The sequence below is a fragment of the Apteryx rowi genome, unplaced genomic scaffold (genome assembly GCF_003343035.1).
Source record: "Apteryx rowi isolate R43461 unplaced genomic scaffold, aptRow1 scaffold_46, whole genome shotgun sequence".
Lineage (NCBI taxonomy): Eukaryota > Metazoa > Chordata > Aves > Apterygiformes > Apterygidae > Apteryx > Apteryx rowi.
Genome location: NW_020450716.1, coordinates 3,719,043 through 3,740,669, shown reverse-complemented (window position 1 = coordinate 3,740,669; position 21,627 = coordinate 3,719,043). Strand labels below are relative to the sequence as shown.

The 21,627-nt window shown below is 38.7% G+C and overlaps 1 protein-coding gene across 1 annotated transcript; it reads right to left on the bottom strand.

Annotated features, from left to right (window-relative positions):
* Positions 1-286: 286 nt before the first annotated feature.
* On the bottom strand, positions 287-11,645 carry CCT8 (chaperonin containing TCP1 subunit 8). The gene is made up of 15 exons (XM_026077752.1): positions 11,509-11,645; positions 9,990-10,080; positions 9,309-9,388; positions 7,951-8,100; positions 7,517-7,697; positions 6,759-6,820; positions 5,934-6,071; positions 5,343-5,521; positions 4,270-4,336; positions 4,094-4,181; positions 3,869-3,984; positions 2,603-2,674; positions 2,251-2,415; positions 1,730-1,849; positions 287-550 (listed from the first exon to the last, which is right to left on the bottom strand). Exons 1-15 carry the CDS (start codon positions 11,566-11,568, stop codon positions 473-475), a joined length of 1,647 nt encoding a protein of 548 aa, XP_025933537.1. The 5' UTR covers positions 11,569-11,645; the 3' UTR covers positions 287-472.
* Positions 11,646-21,627: the final 9,982 nt, after the last annotated feature.

Genomic DNA, 21,627 nt, shown 5'->3' with positions numbered 1-21,627 from the left:
GGAACTCTGGAAGAGTGAAGATGAATTAGATGCATGTAACAAAACTGAACAAAGGCATGGACCTGTTACGATGCTTATTTCTTTCATCACATTTGACTTTGTACACTCAAATATTAGTAAGGAGCATAGTGTCACAGCACAATGAGGTCCAGGATAATAAATAAAAATTTCCAGAAGTTCTCTGCAGCAGGCCTACATTCCACCTTCCTCACCCACCCTCCTACTTTCATCCCCATACAAAGACCCACATGTTCATCTACTTAGTAACAATCACATCAAGCTTAGCTCAAAGAAACTGACTGTTAACACATTTGTAATGACAAGTGCATTTATTGAAGTATTCAAAGTTCTGCACTCTGCTGGACATAGTCTCATAACTTAAAGGTGAGGGAGAACATCATCATGACAGGCCCCAACTGGAATATTACAAAACTCATACGACCATGTCACTTCAGAAGTACAGTTAAGCTGTTCAGTCATTTTGGTCTTCATCCCAGTCTTTCTTTCCTGATGGAGGCTTAGGACCACCAGCTGGTTTTGCCATGATGATCTTGAAGGTAACAGGAATATAGAAAAGGTAGAGTTAGAATCAGGTTTTTCCCCCTATATGATGCTGACAGCATTCACTAAATCCATGCAGTTTCTGAATATTATCCACCTAATTGATTCATAAATTAGATATTTTATCTTGAAAATAGCAGAAGCTGAGCCCTGATGCAGAGTAAAAAAAGACAACTTTTACCTCATTTTTGCATGCAATTTAGACCAGTTAGTCTAGGGAAAGTGTAATGCTCAACTAAGCTAACCAGTTACTGGTTTACATGAAGCATACTACAGTAAGCATGAGAAGAATTATTAGCACTGTTGCTTTGAATTCCTGAGTCTATAAACATCATGCTTTTAAAGCAGTGTTCACTAGTCGCACCTTGTTAAAGGTACATTTGTTGCACTTGCTGCAGTGACACTACAAGTAACATACCACTAAAACTGCACTTGGCCTTCTTTCAGTGAAAGCTTGGTTTTAGAAATAAGATTCATTTGCAATGGCACAAATAAGTATACTTATTGTTACATTTCTTAAGACAGCAATGTTGCACACGTGCTCTTAAAAAGTACAGATCAGCTGTGTGATTGTCAATATATTCATGCACGCATTCACACACATATACTTCTCTGCTGGAGAAATAGAGCTTACTGAATACTATTTTTCAGGTTCATCTTTCCAGTCATCCTTATCCCAATGTCCTTTTTGTTTAAGGGCTTTTGGACCGCCTGCTGTTTTTGCCATAATAATCTACAGAAATTTTACATGCAAATATATTTTTGCTAAAATTTCACAAAATACCATACCAATCTAAGACTTTTCTCAGTAAGATTATAACCTCCATTAAATGGGATTTTCACATAAAARTAACATATGGGATTTTCTTGTGATAAATCTCATTCCTAGAAAAGTTTGGTAACTTTCTGGACGTGGTATCAAGTGCTATCAACTGCCAAATCTTAAAAATGCAGCATGTATAGTGCTTCTATGAAAGTGGCAACATTGCACCATTCCAAAATACAAGTTTTTGAATAGAGCGCTACCATTTTTCAGAAGAACTGAGTTTTCAAACATTATGTTTTATGCCATGTACTTACAATACATTCAAGTATTTTGCATCAGTGTTCTGCATATCAAGTTAAAGCAGAGGTTTCAATTTAGCATCCAGATTACTTTTAAGCTTACCTGATCCACTCTTAGAACAGTCACTGCAGCATTTGTAGCCAGCTTGATCCCCCAGCATTTTCCAAGGTATGTGTCTAATACACCAGCTTCCAACATATCCTTCACAGCAGCAGCTTCAGCCTGTCAGACGAGAAAAAGTGGTTTGCAAAGTTTTCTCATGTTTCTACCTATAACTTACTGGGTTTTCAAAGTTATGTGTTTAGAACAAAACAACTTTTCTGATCTTGTCTTCTTCTTTCAAAAAAACCTTCATTTCTAATCCATTGCAGGAAGACAAAACAAGTAATTACTAAAAACTTATTTTTTGCCGTATCAGTTCAATCTCTCATTTACCTCCTACATAAGGCCACTATACTACAGTGATTTTAACTGCCTACTGATGAAATTTTTAAAAGTTATTCTTCTAGACAGTGTAAGATAGAGCTCTGATAATTTTAAATTAATCTAGAAATGCTTCCTACTGAGAGAAGTACTTATAATCCTTTGTTTCTGAGCACCAAGTACTGTGTGAGACTATTTACCTCAATATCAAATCCAACATTTTTGTTGCCTTCTTGATGCACCGCATAAAGTTTGGAGATGACTTCGTTAGCCTTCACTCCAGAGTTTTCTGCTAATGCTCGAGGAATGGCTTCAAATGCCTCAGCAAACTTCTTGATGGCATACTGGTCAAGCCCAGGACATGTCTAAAGTGAAGTTGAAAACCATTTAGCTTTTCTAAAATGAACACAAAGAGGACCAGAAAGGTAGGGAGGGACGTGTGCATGTTTACACTTTTTTTTAATCTATCTAAGAATATAGTAATATATATGCATATCATTTAATGTATTTTATATATATATACATAAATTAAAAAAAGAAAAAATGTGGTACCTCTCCATAAGATGTGATCTGTTTGGCTAATTCAATCTCTGTTGCACCACCTCCAGGAACAAGACGCTTATCCTGTGAACAAAATGTCCCATGTATTTCTTAAAGCTGCACACTACTTTTACTTTTAGAATGTAAATACTCTAGCAAGAAGAACACAATAAAACTTTACCCCATACAGATTTGTTAAGCACTACTTCAGAACAAATAAGCATTAAGAGTGCTGTCACCAGAATTGGCTCTTTCATTCCAAATGTCTTTTGATAAAAAATAGCTTCTTTCGTAAAAAGAAAACAGAAGTGCTGGTTTTTTTGTTTGTTTGTTTGTTTTTAAGTCATTTTAACTCACGACTTACTAGGAATAAAATTCCTAGACTTTCTGATCTTCTCCTTTAACTGTTAAACAGTCAGGAAACAGCATGTAGGAAACCAACCTACTGTACACTGTTTTAAGTTTAATATGTCAACAGGTATCACACATTTATTTTTAAAAATGTAAGTACTTTGTGCATCTTTTGGCAAGTCAGCACTCATTCACAAACTTTCAAACTTTTTAAACAGAAGTCACCATCATAAATCAGGACAACCACAAGACCACAATGTACGTCTGCTTCTGTTCTCTAAATCAATACTCACATGTTGGCACATACAAGATACTAAGTGTTAAATGACAATTTTTATGTCACTTAATTACACACCTTTTCCTTTTTACCCCCCCCCAAAAAAACAAAAAACACACACTCAAGTTCACAAAAGCTGATTAGAAAACACTGAAAAATTAAATTATTCTATTTATAAAACCTATCAATGGTATGGGGAGGAAGTAAGTCTTGTCACCCATGAACTAGAAATATAGTCTGCAACCAGTCAGTTCCTCCTGATCCCCAGCAAAACAAAAAACAACCAACCACATACCTAGAAACCAGCCACAGCAGAAAAGCTAAGGAACATTACAGAAGGTTTGCGGAAGTGGTCAAAGACCTGACTGCTGTTAGAAAATGGTGAAATGAACTTATCTTCAAAGACTTGCCTCATAAACTGAAAAACTGAGTTCAGTACATGCTGGGCACAATCTTTTATGTACACCGTATTCACACGGGTGGCAGCATCATACTACACAATCTTCTCTATGCCTCAAGGACATTCCTAAACTGACAACGTAAATACCTGCCTTTGTATCAAGTGATGAGTGCAAAGCAAGCAGGAGACTTGCCTCAAATAAACTGATCCATAGCTCAGTTTTGGCAACTGAACTGTTCAGTTTACTTACTCTTGTGAGTACTTTGAAAGTATTTACACCATCATCCACTGCTCTCTCTATATCATCCATCAGATTGTCTGTAGATCCACGAATGAGTATGGTAGATATGGCACCATCCTCCTTTTCTGTTAAGGAAGACATGCTCATTACTGAATCAAGTTTGTTAGATGTAAAACATTCATGAGTATTGTACTTGTAGAATAGTAGCATTAGGACTTTATAGAACATACATACCATGCTTAAACACAACAACTTGCGTATCCCCAACCTCTGATAAATATACACTATCACAGTGACCCATTTCTTCTAGAGTAGGGGGAGTCTGGAAAGAAAAAAAAAAAAAAAAAGAGTCAAAAGAAGAACATGTTGATAGCTCTCTCTATTCTGTTTCTCATTTGAAAATTGCATACCAGTCTGGGTAGGGCTGTTGCACCAACAGCTTTACATAGTCTCCTCAAATCCCATTTTGAGTTCAACCTTCAAAAAAAAAAACAAAAACAAACAAACAAAAAAAACCACCACTTTTTAACAACAAGTTTCCAGAACAAATGTTAACACATTCAAATCAATATTCTCTCTGTAACTTGGAAACATTTTGTAAATTCATGATATCAAAATTTAAGGCATCGAGTTACAAAATCCATTCAGGTATTTTTTCCAGTTATAATCACATATTTTCAGGAATTCTAGAGATTTTTCTCTAGCTGTAGTAGTTAAATTACACAGAAATAATCAAAGTTCATCTTACACTGTGCAATGCCTGAATTTATCCTTACAACACCTCTGTATTAGATTTCTAATCCTTCTCTGTTTTGCATGAGATCACAGTACCATGTTCCCTTTCCAGAAGTTCAAATTCTTCAGACACCAACAATCAAGTAGTTTCCAACAGAGAAAGACCACTTCTCTGCATAAGATGGAAGAGATGCCATCAAAAATTTAACTCTGACATTTTGCAGAATGTTTTTCAAGGATGTATAAACATGCCTAATTTATAGTTAAGAAGATTTAAGGCCCATAAAAATTATAGGAAAGTATTAAGAATTTGTTCTTCCATCCATCAATACATTAGCAACGCAGGGAAGCATATCTTACATCACTGGGAAAGTATCACATGTAGACTGTGGCCGGAGAGAACCGTTATGGTATAATCTCATCTTACCTTTGTGGCCACATAATCTCTCTACTAAATCCTCAAATTCTAATACATATGACTTCAGTTGAGCTGGAAAGGCATTTAAACCATTTTAACAGTACAACATACATAAGTTACTCCCCAATTAGTTATCATATAAAGGTGAAGTGCTATCAAGAAACACAAACTATGAACACAACCAAATTGCTGCTAAGGTTTTGCTTCACTAGAAATCCAAATGGTCACCAATACTTTGCATTCAAAGTATTTTGAGAGGCAAGAATCAATATGGTAGGCACATTTCATAAACCTCATAGATAAAACGTTTTACACTGTTTTAGTACTTACCTGACTAACATAAGATTGTATTTGTTGGCATAATGAAGTGCCATGTCTGCCACTTTGCCACCTGTTACTATTACATTTGCACCAGTATCAGCAATAGCTTTGACTTGCAAGTCCATCAGATTTTCTTCTCCCTTACTGAAATTCATCAGCTCTTCAGCATTCTTTATAAGTACGGTGCCCTAGCAAAACAAATACACTATTATCAATTCAGTATTAACTACATACATACTTAAAAAAATAACTTACATGACAAACCATAGTCTCAACATATTCGTAACCTCAACCCACCCTATTTTATGAATTGCTACCTTTCCCAAGCAATGGAGTAGCAAAAGTCAAAGAAAGGCAGTTCAAGCGTTTCTAAAAAACTCCAAGGTTCAGACATTTTTGCATTTAATTGGCTCACAAGTAAACTATAAAGTGAAGTAAGCTCAGAAGATTTCTATGAACTTTTTTAAACTAATGAACTGATTAACAGAAGTAACTCAAATATAAATATTCTTGACTCATGGTGATTAAGTCTAAAATAAGAGATTTAGAACTGCACATGACCATAAACAGATCCAAAACTTATCTGGAGCTTCTGCATACCTTAGTTTCAGTTATCATACCATCAAAAGGGCAAGAATACACAGCTATCTTTGCATCTTTAACAGAGGTAACATCTCCTTCAGTTTCTTTTTTAAAAACCATGCCATGCAGTACTGATGAAGCAGAGATACCAGCACCCTGAAAGAAGAGAGAGGGAACGGAGTAAAGTCACATTACTGAACACTTACTGTCAGAAAGCTGCACTATCCTTAGCAAGAAGCAGTCCTTATATTCATCTGAATGTAGCAATTAAGTTTTTGTTGTAGCAGATGAGACTTATGCTGATTCAGCAACATCAAACATTGTCTTATGGTTTCACATCTTAAGACAAGTTCTCTGAGAGCACTGATTACAGCCTGCAACATACACTTTCTGTGCTCAACTTTTTACATATTTATTAGCAGGGAATAAAAATGGGCAGGGGAAATTCATATTAGATGTAAATTTGGTCCAATTCTACAGGCCATATTAAGGCTTAATATCCCCATTGACAAAAACAGCGTAAGATCAGACTAAGAGGCAGGCTAGAGGAACGGTAGCGGTCTAATCATGTGAATGCTTCTAAATCAATATCCCAGTGTATAATTAAGTTAACAGATCCAATTTAATTTAAACCCTCAACGTTCATGATTCCTGTCCCTGAAACTAACTACTGGACTCTGAAGTATTTTAAAACAAGGATCAGTTTCCAGAACTTAATTATGCATGCTACAACTGAACAGAGATTAGAATAGACAGTTTCAAAATTCAAAGGTCTAAAAATTAACTCCCTTCATTAAACTTTTGAGCTTAATTCTACAGTAAAGCTAGCTGTGCCCAACTTACCACAATTTTGCACACTCTGATATTGTCAACATTGAAATGACCAGAATCAGGGAGAATAGAAACTGTTTGAAAATAAAAAAAAGAAGAATTTGTGTTGCTTAACGAAGTAAAATGGTTCCACCATAAACAAAGCATAGAGTTCTTTCTGAGTATTAGAATTCAAATATTTGGACTACCTCTTTAAATTTAAGGCAATTATAATCCATTAAAAACTTGCACCAAGAGATGAGCAGAAATTTTGTTTTAACAATATAACAATCAGAAAGCCACATTTATTCAAGCTAGTCAGTTAAATTAAGTCTGAACGTCTATTTAAACAAGGGTTGAGTCTGACCCAGAATATTTTGAGGAAACACTTAAACTAGACATGAAGGTTATTTCTTGAGGTCTAAAATGAGAAATCCACTACTCATTACAACTACACACTCTTGCTTTCATTGTTCCGTGGCTGCGACTAGTGAACAGCTTCTCTGAAGTGTAATGCATCTTCCTAATGACAAAAAAGATGAAGACTCTGTTTCTGCTTGAAAGAAAAATCTAGTAGTAAGCTATTTCTACAAACATTTACTAGAAAACATAGACCTTATCTGAGCCACAACAATTAACATGAGAAAAAAAAGGTTACACTCATTTCAGAGCCTAATTTAACCTGATAAACTAACCACACCTTTTCAGCTTATATGAAGATATTAGTAATGATTAAAGCTCAACCTACACCATTTTCTAAATGCATGCACACATCAGTCTTGCCCACTTACCACAGGCCTGCGCAATAAGTTTTGCCAGAAAATTTTCATTGCCATACTGTTTACTCATCACCGAAGTGTGCAACAAAGATGCCACTTCTTCAACATCTCGAAGGTTCTTCGCAGAACAGCACACCAAGTCAGGAAGAATTTCTAGGGCTTTCTTGCAAGCTTTTTCATATCCTTCAATCACCTGTGCAGCAAGCAACAGAATTTCACTGTACCACATCACTATACATTCATACTGTGTACATCTCCTCTTGAAAGGGCTATAAAACTTTAACAAATGAAAAAGCTTACAACTGATGCAATCACACACAGCAAAACATATACTATTATTCTTCATAAATCTTTTATCTAAAAATCAGTTTGGAAGGAATCACAGTATTATACTGACCAATAACTGTCTGAATTCAGGCTACATCGATCATAACAAAATAACTTGCCTCTGACACTGATAATCCCATTCTCAGAAGGTCCTCTGCTAACTCCAGAAGGACTCCAGCAAACACAAGGACAAAGTTTGTTCCATCTCCAACTTCTTGCTCTTGCATATGGGAAGCCATCACAATCATTTTTGCAGCAGGATGCTGGACCTTTAAAAGAAGTTACATGTCTTAATTTAGCTGCTAACATCCCACTTGGACTACAGCTCTAGATTTTTCCATGCTTCATGTACAAACTCTTTGATTTCAAGTTATATCTAAACATACCAAGAATGCACAAGAGAGCGCAGTACAGATTAAGTTAACTGGGTAATTTCCATAGTAAACAGAAGTACTGCATCTATGAAAATTTCACAGAACTTAACAATTCCTCTTCAACATAAATTACACACCCTTGTTACTTGTTTTCTGCTATTTTGACAAGATCCAAGGGCTTCACAATCAAATTTTGCAACAGGAAAGCAGCCTGACATTTTGACCTCCAAACTGAGCTCAGATATGCCTAATTTTAGAGGTCTACACTGTGTGTTAATTCTAATACTTTGCCATCTGCATAGAGATCAAATTGTTTTCTCTTTCAAAGTGTAATAAAAATACATTATTCTTGAATATATTTAGAGTACCTACCATCTTATCCCAGAAAGTCACATGAAAGACTCATTAGATTAACTATTTTGCAGATATTTTTAAAGAACTGAGACTTGCACATTTTTTCCACTTATACTGAATACAAACACAACACATTAAGGAAATGTACTTAATACCGCTCTGAAAACAGTTTCACATTTGCATTGCTTTCTTGCTATTATTCTAGAATACTATTTCTACCCCTAGACATAGAACTTAGATATTATGATAGTAAGAGAAAAGTCAGGACAGGTCAGTTTTTCCATAATTMTTCTATCACTTAATTCACAAAAGGATGCTGCTACAGCTCCATACCATACTACCATATACCATACTCCAACTACCATGTTCTAAGCCAAAAGGAGAATATAGCAAGGGCCAGTATCAGGCAATTAACAGCTGTTTCGTTCAGTGTTTTCCAAACATTGTATTGTTTAGACATACTCTTCTCTAAATCTACACCGGTTTGGGAGAATAAAGGAGGCAATTACTAAGCATCTGCAACTGCTTAATGCTGCTTTACAGAAGAAGTCTATTTCTCACCTGGAGATAGTCCATTTACTGTACACACTCAAATCCAGTGAAAACTTAGATGATTTACAAAGTGACATAGGTAGGTCATTGGGCAGATTGACGCAAATTTCCTTATTAACATTCAGAACTGTAGTGGTCCATACTAAAAGAAACACTAGTTCAGCATAGCTGAAATCTTCCAAAATAAGAAAACTTACCTCCAGCTCTCTCAAGATAGTAGCAGCATCATTTGTAACAAAAAGCTTCTCCAGATGATTGATAACCATTTTGTTCATTCCTAAAGAAAAAAAAAAAAATTGTTTATAAAGTGCATGTGGTTTTGTATACAGATACCGTTTCATAATCAGAATATTTTAGGTATATCTTATGCATTAAAATGTTAGTCCTGTTTTGTAACTTTTTAGGAGAACCTAAAACATATTTAGGTTTGAGAGTGTTACATTAGGAAGAAATCATTCATGTCTGAATGAACAGTTTTCTCTTCAGAAATGCTCATACATTATATAATTAAACAATACTGGGAATATCTTTTGTTTTAGTATGTTTGTCGAACACAGTACACTTATGTTCATTAGGACTATCTACCCAGTTATTGTCTCTCCTTTAATTTTGTAGGTCTTCAGCATAGCAGTAAGACAATAAAAAGGACAGAGTAATCGTACAAAGACGGACAAAGGCAGTTATACTACAAAAACCTTAAGAGTCAACTAAACAAAAGCTGTAATCTTTATATACACCAAAACTGTATTTAGAGCTTAATAGCAAGTCCAACGCGTTTCTTCAAGAAACAAACAGTTGCTTCTTCCTCAAAGTAGGATTAGCCTTTGAACATTATCATTTTTCTCAAAAACATTACAGTGATGTTAGAATTTATTTACCATTTGGTCCATAAGCTGTACGGGTGGTTTGAGCAAGTTCTTTGCATGCCTGGATGTTCCTGTAAACAGCTTCTTCAAGTCCTGAATAATGCTAAAAAGAAAAATGTTACCAGCTTGCAAAGGGGCAAGGTTTTGTGAATGTACTGTTTTAGCATACACTTTTTATTCACACCTCTGTATTCCACAGAGATCAATTAACTCTGTTCTGTATTCAAACATACATGTATGGTATGAAAAATCACAATGATTTGGGAAATATTTGTGATTGAGAAACTAATCAACTCAGCTTCCATTTGGAAACCTTATGAAAAGAAGGGATCCCCAGAAAGAGCCTAATGGGCAGAAAGAGCCTAATGAGCAGGGAAACAGTACTGTGCGCTTTCCTTCAGAGAGGACAGAAAAGTATAGGCAGGTATTCTGCAAATACAAAACACCTCAGGGGGCCAAGTGCTTCCTTGTTTTGTGAAATACAGCTCCTGCTGTTCTGGCCTTGAACGTTATGTTAAAGAACCAGCATCTGTGCTATTCTGCTTCTCTGCTTCCCCCTACCCCTTTGAAGTATGCTATTCCCTGTCACCAGAAAAGATTCTGAAAAGGAAATATAGGGCTTTCTGAGTTGCCTAATWGCCCTTTCCATCCAATTAACATCAGCATTCATAAGTTTCATATTTTTTTTCAGAAAAAATAAAATAAGGTTATTTTCTGCCAGCTTTCTCAAACTAAGCTTCTGTTCTATCAAGCTTATTTCTTGATGACTGTCAAAACGTATGTTTATTAAATTCGTTTAGTGTTAAGCATAACTATATGGAAAATACTTGGCTATTTTGCAGTACCTTCTTGCAAATAAAGGAACAGAAAACAACCAAAGAATATATGGAGTAAGCACTCAGGTCACTTCAGAACTGCTCCAGCTCTAGGGCCCGGTCGCATTTCGCTGACCGCCACCCGCAAAGGCTCCCTGAACCAAACGTCCTCCCGAAAGCATCCTCAAAAGGAGAACACGCAGCGCTTCGCTAGCCAGAGCCAGCGCCGCAGGCGAAGCAGAGCAAGGGCGACCAGGAAGAGGCGCGACCTGCCTGCAGTTAGCGGCCCCGGGCGCCCCTCGGGGAAGCGAGAAGGCGCCGAGCGGCTCAGCGGGCGGCGAGAGGCAGCGGCAGCGCCCCCGGGCACGGAGAGCCCCGCCGCCGCGGGCAGGGCGGCCCCGGCGATCGCGCCCCCCCCCCCCGAGCTTTCTAGAAGGCCGCGTGCGCCAGGCCCCTCTCCCTTCTCCCCCCCAGCCGCACGCCAAGAGGCGGTGCGGACTCTGGGGAGCGGTGCCGGCAGGGGGGCAGCGGCAGCCTCCGCCGCCGGGCGGGGAGCACCAGGCCCCCGCTCCGCCCCGCCCGCAGAGCGCGTGGGCCGCCGCTCCCAGCCGGCCTTCCAGAAGCTTCCCCGCGCCGCCATACCGCCCCCTCCCCGCCGCCGTCGGGAAGGGGGCCCGSGGCAGGCGGGAGCAGCGCCCGCCCGGCGCCGCTCTCACCTTCGCGCCCTCCTTGAGCATCTGGGCGAAGCCCGGGGCCTTGGGGACGTGCAGCGCCATCTTCGCTCTGCTCCGGCCGCCCAGCCACCGCCACGCGCCAGGGACGACGGGAGAGTACGCACGCGCGCCACGGGCGCGGGACTCCCCCCAGGGGGGAGGAGTTGCTCCCCGGGAAGGTCGATCGGGGGCGGGGCCGGACCGCCCGCGCGCGGGGAGCCGTTGGGCGCCCTAACGGCCGCGGCGGACCTTGGCCCCCGGCGTCTGGTTGCCGCTTTTCCTCCGGGTTTGCGGTGGGCGCCTTGGAGGATGCGGTCCCTCTGGCGGAGCCCTTGTTTCTCTGCCGGAAGGGCTTCCTCAGATCCGGGTCTCATAAAACACCAGCTAGGCTGATGCATTTCACTCCTCGCAGTGCAGGCTACGCAAGTCAGAAACCCTCTTAACTGAAAGTCTTCTCCTCAGATAAGACCTCTGAGTTTCTGAAAGAGGATACGGCGTTATAGAAGGGGTAGCATTTAGAGACTACTATATTATGACTGGCTTTTCCTATGGCTTTGTATTTTGCTTTATGTAAATGAAACCAAAATGGATGATACATCTGACTTCTACAATATTTAAGCTGACTTACATTTATGTCATTTTATTTAAAAAGAAAAGACCTCCAAATCATATTTTTCTGAAGAAGGTAAAATAAAGTTTCTTCATTCATTGTACTATTTGTACGCCCACTGCCTCTTTTTGAAAAGGGCCTCAGAGTGATGGTGGTTTTCCTAAGGAACATTGTCCATGTAGTAAAGTGATAAGTAGTATCGTGGTGGTGGCTGATGTTGGCTCCATCAGAATATTTCTCTCACTATCTAGTTCAGCATCTTGCCTCCTGGGCATGTCTCTGACTACATTTAGTGATACACAGTCCAGAAATAGAGTTAAGAGGTATCATAATCACTGATGGCAGTAGCCAGTCATAAAACTTTGCACACTCCAGTCTGGTGTTTGGCCTAATACATGACTTGTTCAAAAGAACAAAAAATGTCCTGATGGGAAGAGTAAGTGCAGTCAGCTCTCCATTATCCAGAGTAACGCCAAGTGACTGTGTGCTACAGGACAAGCTGAAGAGTATTTTGGAGGCACACCTCAACATCTCTGTAGGCAGCTTAAGTCCAACCAAGATTAGCTGTTGTCCAACACTGGAATATCTCTACATTACTGCCTGGTGCCTTTACCTCTGAGACAGTGGAGCTGCTTCTGTAGGGAGTTGCTTTAGTTTTATTAGCTTTGGTTCTGTGTCACACAAAATCAAATATGCTTTTTCAAAATGAGAGCTTCCAAGGCTCTAGAAGTGATTCAGCTGCGCTTAGGCCACACTGTATCTGAGCCTGTAACCCAACAGAGACAGAGTTGCTCCACATCTGCAGCATTGATAGACCGCCTAAAGATCAATGGAACTGCTTGATGYGCGTATATATTGTTGCTTAAGCAACCTCAAGAGAAAACACTTGATTAAGTTGTACATCCTATAATTCTTAGAATTCAGCCAGCTTTAACCTGTAACATATCATGACTGTATAAAAAAAGAGTGATGATGCAAAGCAAGCTATACATAAAGCACCCAAGAATGCACGTTGAAAAATCTGCATGCAGTTCTGCTAGAAGAGCTACATAGGGGCAGATGACACTTGAAGCAGACAAGGGAACCTATTCAGCCCTGACTATTGTGACCCAGAAGTCTGGGCACTAGAAAAGGAGGTGCTCAGGCTTGGGATAAGGGGCGTAACACCTTTTGTYGCTCTGCACCAAAGTGCAGCTAGGGAACAAGGAAATGCCTGTCCTATTTTATAGTCAAGGAGTTGTTTTTTGTAAAGCAAGTTCTGGAATCTGTTCCTAGCCATGGAGCTCAGAGAAGTGACTCCAAAGTCAATGCAGAAGACTTTTCATAGCCGGGAGCAAAAGGCTGGGGTGTTATATCAGTAGTCCAATGCATTCTAGTTACAGGCTTTCATTGTAAGGGAGAGAGAGGAAAGATGGTTCAATGGTTAGACTGCTGATCAGTACCTGCAGGATGCGTTTCAGTTCTCTCCTCTATGACTAATAGCCTACATGACCTCAGGCAAGTTTCTAGTGATTCATCAACACTTAAAAGTTTTGTCATTTTTTTGCCATACGTTTTCCATTCTCTGTGCTATTACTAGATGCAGCTACCTTATTATTGTGGCACTTACATGAGTACTTTTTTTTTTCCAGATAGGAAATAGAATGGTTAAATGATAAAATGCTTCTTAGAAATTTTGCAAACTTCAGCCAGGGAGTCCATGACTCTTCCTGTAGGATCCTATCACTTGCCACACTACATCATTGTAGGTGGAATGCCAAACTGAGCTTAGACTATGATGCCCAAAATAGTAATGTTTTGTATTAAAAAAAAAATTTCTGAGCTCATTGGTATACGCTGGTGTTATTTTCCTGACTTGATCTTCACCAAGACAAATAACAGAAGATTCAAGGCAATGGTATGCAGGATGTTAAAGAAATAGGTTTTTACTGTTAAAAAACATTTCTCACTTTTGCATTCATTATAACATCTCTATAACAAGAAAGGCTGAGTATTTATCTTTTCAGAACTTCCGAAATCTTTTCTTAGATTTTTCAGGGAAAGCCTCTCCAAAGCACTCATTTTCAGTACCTTTGTACTGAAAGTAGTACAGACCATAGTTAGTACCTTAGCAAATGTTATTTCAGTAATTAAACACAGGGTAATTACTGCTTGGCAATGTGGAATTTTAAACTTGTGAGCATTCATCCTTACTCAGAAAGTGACCCTCCCTTTCTAAATCATCAGTAAGTAAAATGATGTTATTTCATTAGTCTCTCAAGTGATTATATATGGTGAATGTAGCTTGTGTAGTGTTGGAACTAGAGCAAAAAACAAAGTCAGCTCATGCAAGCCAACAATAAGCACTGCAGTATTGCATGATGCTTCTTTTAGGTCATCAGTGACTTTAGTACCACTAAAGTAAGTAACCTGGGGGATGAAAGACTCTTCTTATTCAGCACTTCAGCTATCCAGTTCACTTTAATTTAGGCATCTTTTGTTTGGAGAAGTAAAATTACCCAATGTTTGTTTAACTCATAATATTGCAGATTCATAAAGGAAGTGAGTGGTGTTCAATAATTCCACACTCCAGTTCCAGTATTTTAAGCCAGGACAGTTGCCAGAAAAGCAGTCCCATCTCTGGCTGCTTGTTTTCACCTCTTCATTCCTCTTCCCCTCCACTCAAATCCTCTTTTGCTAAACAGTTGTGTACTCATACAGTGAACCAGATTAGGGAACTGATCTTACATTAAAATTAAACCAAAAGAAGCCTGGTCAACTTTCAGCTTTCTCACTGCATAGCTGTGCAAAAACTTGTGCTGGCGCAAGGAGGAATGAAGAAAGACAGGGAAGCAACCTCTTTTCGTGGCAATGCTGCTTTCTGTTATCTTAAAATATTTTTGGAACTGCCGWGTTGGTACAGTACCTTCAATGAAGCTTATGCCAGCTATATTTTTTTAAGCCAAAAGCTCACTAAAGCTAGAGTATATATGTTTGTGTGTGTGAGAAAGATTACAAATATATACATACATACATGCATACATATATATATATGTCTGTGTGTGTGTGTGAATCTATATTAAACTATCACTAAAAATCACTAAAAACATCTCTGTTTCTGTTCTAACCAGGAGCTATTTGGGACTGGAGATCTAATCATGACTTTGTCTTGGCCTTGATCTTTTTTTAGCTACTCGTCTACTCTGTTTATATTCTGCACAGACATTGCCATGCTAAAGGACCATCCAAAGGTCAGAGGTTTGGCTGTTGGCAGTTGGCTGTCCTTTCACCAGCCAAAATCTATTACTGTACAAATGGAAATCCCCAGCTTATCTGTAGGCACATGTTTGTCAAATTCTGGGATGGTAAAATTTAAACAATTTTGAGAAGTTCATGCAGAGGACAGAATGTTAAAGGACTTAATTTCTAGTTGCTTATTTAGCAGTGGGAACCTGAGCAACTGGAAAATAAGGGATAGAAAAGTGTTTGATGAAAGTATAATATCTGTGTTTGCCAAACAATACTGATATTTGGCCAAAGAAAAATGTGAGTGGCATGTTGAGAGAAGCCTGAGGATCATACCTGGTTTGCACAGAATGATATTTATACCAGAAACACAGAAGTGTGAACCTCATAGGGCTCACAGGGCTGAATATTAAAGATGAACATTAATCTCTTAGTAACAGCAGGAGTAATTACACAACCCTGTCCAGATTTGTGCTTATCTCCCTTGTAGCATAATGAGAAGGAGCACTCTAGTCAACCTGTGAGTGCTTCTTTAGTCATTGGTCCGCAGCTCCTGGCTAAAATGCTGCTCACGTCCTGGACTTAGCTTGCTTGATGATGCAGACAATTGCAAGCTAGACAGGAAAGCCAGATTTTGATACTATGTGTGCATTCCTACCTCAGTATATGTGTTTTCTGCTATAGCTAATCCAGTTAGCTTGGGTTACTGGAAAGCACTTAAGGGGGTTTTACAGGAGTATTGCTCTTGCATGGGGTCAATAGATGAAATTGTTTGAACATGTTGATTTACATTAAAATAGTATTGACAGTCCCCAGCTGATCTAAGGATCCACTATGCTAGATTCTGCTTCACATGTGGCAAGAGTTCAGAGATTACTCTGAACAGACAAGATTGGAAAGGATGATAGGCTCAGAATGGAAGTGATGCTTTTCCACTTTTGTATTGCAGGTCCAATCAAGGTATAAAATCATGCTGTGACAACAGGGCAGTACACACCAAAATGCAATCCAAAGGCATCTGTGTCATGAGAGAAAGCAAAATTATTGAGATCTTTCTGGTTTCATCTCATAAGAAGGCAAGCTTAACTGGGTAAAAATGACAATATATCTTCTAGATTGTGGGTTCTGTTTTGCATGAAGAGTTCAAATCCATGGTCAGATAAGGCCTAGAGAAACATCTCTCTTTAATATTCAATTGGTCATACAGGTACTTTCTCCAGTGGAGTATACAGCAGCCTGGAAATGCAAGCCAGCTGCTATTATAAATTTGGGTATTCTTATTGGAGGTTGGAAGAATTTATCAGTGCTTCGGGGATATGTGGAAACTCAGAACATCAAGCTGAGGAGTGGGAGAAATGTTCAGTCATTTTAGGCTGCAATTGCAAAAGAAAGGAAATACTGGAACAGGATGGCATGTTGAGGATTGAATAGCTAAAGACTTCTGCAGAAATAGCACCAAACTGAAGTCATGAAGAGTAAAGGAAATGACAGCTACTGCAGTCTCCTGGAAATAAGCTGCTACTCACCTGATTAGGATTTCTTTCAGTTCTGCAGACACTAAGCAGAAGAACTGTAGCTAAGATACAGGATTCTGAGATCAAGACCACAACTCATGTTGATTGGCACTGGGGATGTTGAGGTGTGTATCTCCTAAGTTTATCTTCACTGTATCATGCTTTGACTTGGATGCCCCATTTGGAATTTTCTAAGGATGGTCTAAAACAGTACTAGATCTTCAGGACAAAGATGGAGATTTTTCTTAATGTTTAGAACTTTGTTTCTCTACCCAAATAAGTTTAAAGACTTTTTCCAAGTATCTCCAAATCTTGTTTTTCATATTGTCTCCGTTCTTATTTTGGGATTAATTTTAGGATTCTTAATTATATGTGATATGAATATACCTGTTGAGAAATCCATAAAGTCTCCAGAACTCAATTGGTGGGAGTCTCCTGGCTCAGCTGTCTTTGAATCAGACCTGGGATGTGTCGAGCACTCTCCTTCTTGCTGCCAGCATAGAGTGTGACCATCAGCATGACCTAGGGAACTTCCGTGTATCCCGTTATTTCCTGGCTACTCCATCAGCCCCATATATCTGCCAGCAGCTAGGAAATTGGCCTGACTCGTGCTTGGTGGTGAATCAAAAGAATTCCAAGGACACCTTTGCAGCCCTTGTTTCTGTGCTGCATAACCTTCTTAGCTGTAATTAAGATTCATGGCTTGCACAGTAAGGTACAGTCTTTCATACGTGTTTCTGGAAGTTTTAAAAAGTTTATTAATGAATAAATGCTGTGCACTTCTGCAAAGGGGGAGATACTACTACCACATGTTACAAATCAGAAAATCATGTCCTAGTGATAGCAAATGACATGCAAGAGGCCACAGAATGGATCCATGTCAAAATCTGGGACTACAGCACAAGACTTGTTCCCAGTATTGCATGCTAACTCCCAAAACTGTGATCCTTAACCATAGTCTGAGCAGTAGAGTCATATCACTTACTGCCTACAAACCTTACAAGTTGAAGAATATACTGTTGTTATTTAAGTTGTGTAGTAGAGGAAAAAAAATGTAACATTTCTACATTTATATCAGGTCTAACAATTATGGGCAATTGCCTAAGCAGCACTTAAGCTGTGCAACACAGTTTACATACAAAGAATAAGCAGTGAACATTTTTTAATAAACACCTTTGAAACAGTTACTTGTGAGTGTACCAGTGTTGTAATATGGGTACAACACCAGAAATAATAGTTCAAGTTAATGTCTTGGAGGTTTATTTAATAAATAAATTACTCTAATGTACAACTGAACAGTAGCAACTAGTGTTTGTACAGTGCTACGACAATATCTAAAGCTACGTAAGTAGTGCATTACTTTGTCCACTCGGATTCCAGTGTATTTGCTAAGTATTGGATCTGTAGCAGTTTTACATACTACACAATGAATGGGTTAAATGAGAACTAGAAAGCTTAGTGAAGCAAAAGGTGTTACAACACACTGAAGTACCATGGAACTGGAGCTTGCAACGGGCAGGGATTGAAAGTGACAACAACAAATCCCTGACTCAGCAGTATCAGCAGTTTTTCTTGTTGGATATCAGCCAGATTTTATTCTGAACCCTTTATCGGGGATAAGATTCTTGAAACAGTACTGAGCGATAAAGAAATCTCTGCCTTTTTGCTTTTGAAGGATAATTATCACAACTGCTCTTTATCATCAGTATTTCTTATCTTACCAACTCTGCAGACTAGCTGTTGAAGTCTTAGTGAAGAACAGATTTTATCTATGATACATTGAGCTTTTCCTTTTTTTTTTTTTTTAATATAATACAGCAAAATGAATGCCTGAATGTTTGTTGTGTGTATCTTTATGGTCCAGGTTCTGAATTCTGTTCACTGAAATTTGGGCATCAGTGAGCCATATAAGAGATTCATGAAAGATTCTCTGTTAATCATTCTCCTGCATGAAAATGGTCCAAAACATATATTAAAGCTTCACCTAAGTTATTTTGATCCACTAACAGCTGTCATTTTTATCAGCCAGCTGGCAAAGAAACAGTAGAATGCATTGAACCAGTTCTTGAAGTGGGACAATATGTGGCAGCGTGCCATACCACTGCTCTCTTACTGTGAACATCAGCATGCCATAGCTTTAGGAGGGAGGCATCTGTGTTCCCAACACCTGCAGAAGCTTTGAGAGAGCAATTGCCTCATTTGATCACCTACAAGGATTTTAGATAGGCTGGTCCAAAAGACACCACTTCCACAGAAAGGAGTGGTGGAAGGCAGAGTCTACAGGATGCAGAACCATACTGCTGTGGTGTTTTTTGCTTCATTTGAACTCTGGGTTTTATAAAAGAAGATATTTGACAATTGGACTTGCTTTGTGCATGAACTCAAAAAAACCAAAACCAAACAGTGGAATAGAGTTCAGAAAGAAATCTTTGGGAAAGGTGGGAAACCCAAAGGAGTCATTCAGCAGTGTATGGTTCCATTTACCAAACTCTGGAAAACAAAAATGTAACTCCCTTTGCTCTCACTGGCAGTTTGATGCCTGCCTTTCAAGCCTTCAGAGTCCGTGAAGTTTGGACTCTGTCACTTTGGGGTTACATCACTGTGCCTCCGTCACAGCTCTGTAATACAGTTTAACCAGCAGTTTGTCTTCCATCTTGATTTTCTCATATTGGTGGCATATACGAGTGAACTAAAAAAGAAAATGTTCCATTTTGTTGACACTTGAAAATTGAAATCTCATCAACCACTTGGCCATGGTAATACAAGCTATCTCATTCTAGTAAACAGCTCTCTGTTACTGGATTTAACATTTCAGGGATTGTGAGCCTTACTGATGACTGTTTTTGTTCATTTTTAAACTGATGTCATTTTATTTATGGCTGCAAAACTGTAGGAACTAGGTGAATGCAAAGGAAGTAAGTTTGATATCAGGTATTTCAATAGTAATTTTCTAATTTTGCACTGAATTGGAGACCTATAATACTCAAATGACAGGCAAGTTGGTGATGCAAACTGCAACCAGGAACATAGAGTATATATACTCTTTTGTTCGGTTTTCCCCCCCAAATGTATGTACTACCCCACATACATTACAGTTTTGCTTATGATGCCATTGAAGGCCATTTGAGAATGCCGCCTTGTGTTTTTTAATGTTTCTTCTGAAATGGACAGTTACAAGACAATAAGATCTAACCTTGCTCATCTACAGCACTCTAAGCGTGATGAGGCTTCACACCAGGACAGAGATCCTGAACTTTGCATGGTGAGAATCTTAAACATTTTTGTCAGGAGCCCATAGTTCAGCTAGGTTAGAGATCAATATTCCCTGCCACCTCTGTGCAAATGCAGGAAGCTGCAATYGCAGAGCATGGTTAAGATACCATTCCTGTCACTTTTACAAGTGAATCAGGATTTAGGGATAAAATAGGGATATTTAGGAGCTACTGCAGCCTGCTCACAGTTCATCGTGCGATACCGGTTTGTTGGTACTGCTAGCAGTGCTTACTAAAAAAATTTTTTTAAGATTTGATACAGGTTTAGCTTGGAAATTTCATTTTGTTCTTACGTTATTGTGGATGACCACAGGAAGAAAAACATAACGTCAAAATCAGGATGCCATTAAGGGGCTTGGGCAAAAGTGGTATGAGGAATCAAGCTCATTTTTTGAAAAAAACTTCTGTAGCAAACACAATTTCTTAAAGTAATTAAGGAGTTTTACATATCATTATGCCATATTGGTGAATGGTTAGTATCAAAATAGTCAATAGGCTTCAAAGGACCCAACATTGCACTGTCTTGATCCAGTTCTCTTTGTACTGTCTTCAAAGGATCTTTGTCCCTAGATGGATGAATTTCTTGCATGCGTCCTCTAAGGGGCAGCATTGAAGAACAGATACCTCTGGAAATGGCTGTTTCTATTCATAATAYGGAGTGCATGTAAGTAAGGGACTAACATGTTAGTGCTTATTCTCTGTTATCTGGAATTATTGGTTTTCAAAGGTAGCCAATATATTTGGGAGTCATTATTGTCAAAAATCCTGTAGCAGACGTGTTTCAGCTAAAGTTCTAAAACCATTGGCATTCTCACTTGTGGAGTACTCAAAATCGTATAGGAAAGATGGGTATTTTGTTAATCTCTCTCTCTCTCTCTTTTTTTTTTTTAGCGAGAAACTGATGACAGAGCCTATTTTCATTTCTTTCCTGTGAGAAATATCAATATTAATGTCATTTCTAGAAGTAATATGTCATCTTTTTGACTAATAATGATTAGGTAATGCCAAGTCTGGCAGTATTGCACCTAGGAAACAGTATTGTATTAGTTACTTAACTATGTGAATATTCTGGAGTATTAATATCTCTGAGTTAGTCCTGTACGCTGGACCACAGAAATATCTGTTTTTTTCATTATTCCGTGGTAAGAGGAAGGAGTATGGCACTAATAATGATAAAATAGTAGTATTTGGCCCATCACTTATAATCAATCTCAAGGGCACAGCCAACAATTTGAGAAGAACGAAGTTCAAGTGCCCTTTCCCCCTGCAAAAAAAGAGGCAGTTTTACCTTCCTTACCCCATTTTGTCTTGTCAGCATCCCAGTAGAAGATTGGGTAGAGTCTTATTTCCTGGACAAGAACCATTCATGGGTGAGCTGGCCTTTGAATGTGTCTTGTGTAATTCATCTGCCAGAACAAAGCCCTTTTGTTTTCTAATGTACCTTTATAAAGATATAACAACTTTGAATTTATAAGGCTGCTCTCTTTTTTCCTTTCTTATT

Bases quoted from the DNA above. Each gene is read 5' to 3' on its own strand.
- CCT8 (XM_026077752.1), bottom strand. From the start codon at position 11,568: ATGGCGCTGCACGTCCCCAAGGCCCCGGGCTTCGCCCAGATGCTCAAG. The intron at 4,182-4,269 runs GTATGCAATTTT...TTTTCTTTCCAG, and splicing joins CAACAGCCCTACCCAGACTG to ACTCCCCCTACTCTAGAAGA. The intron at 2,675-3,868 runs GTAAGTAAACTG...TTTTGTTCACAG, and splicing joins CTTTCAAAGTACTCACAAGA to GATAAGCGTCTTGTTCCTGG.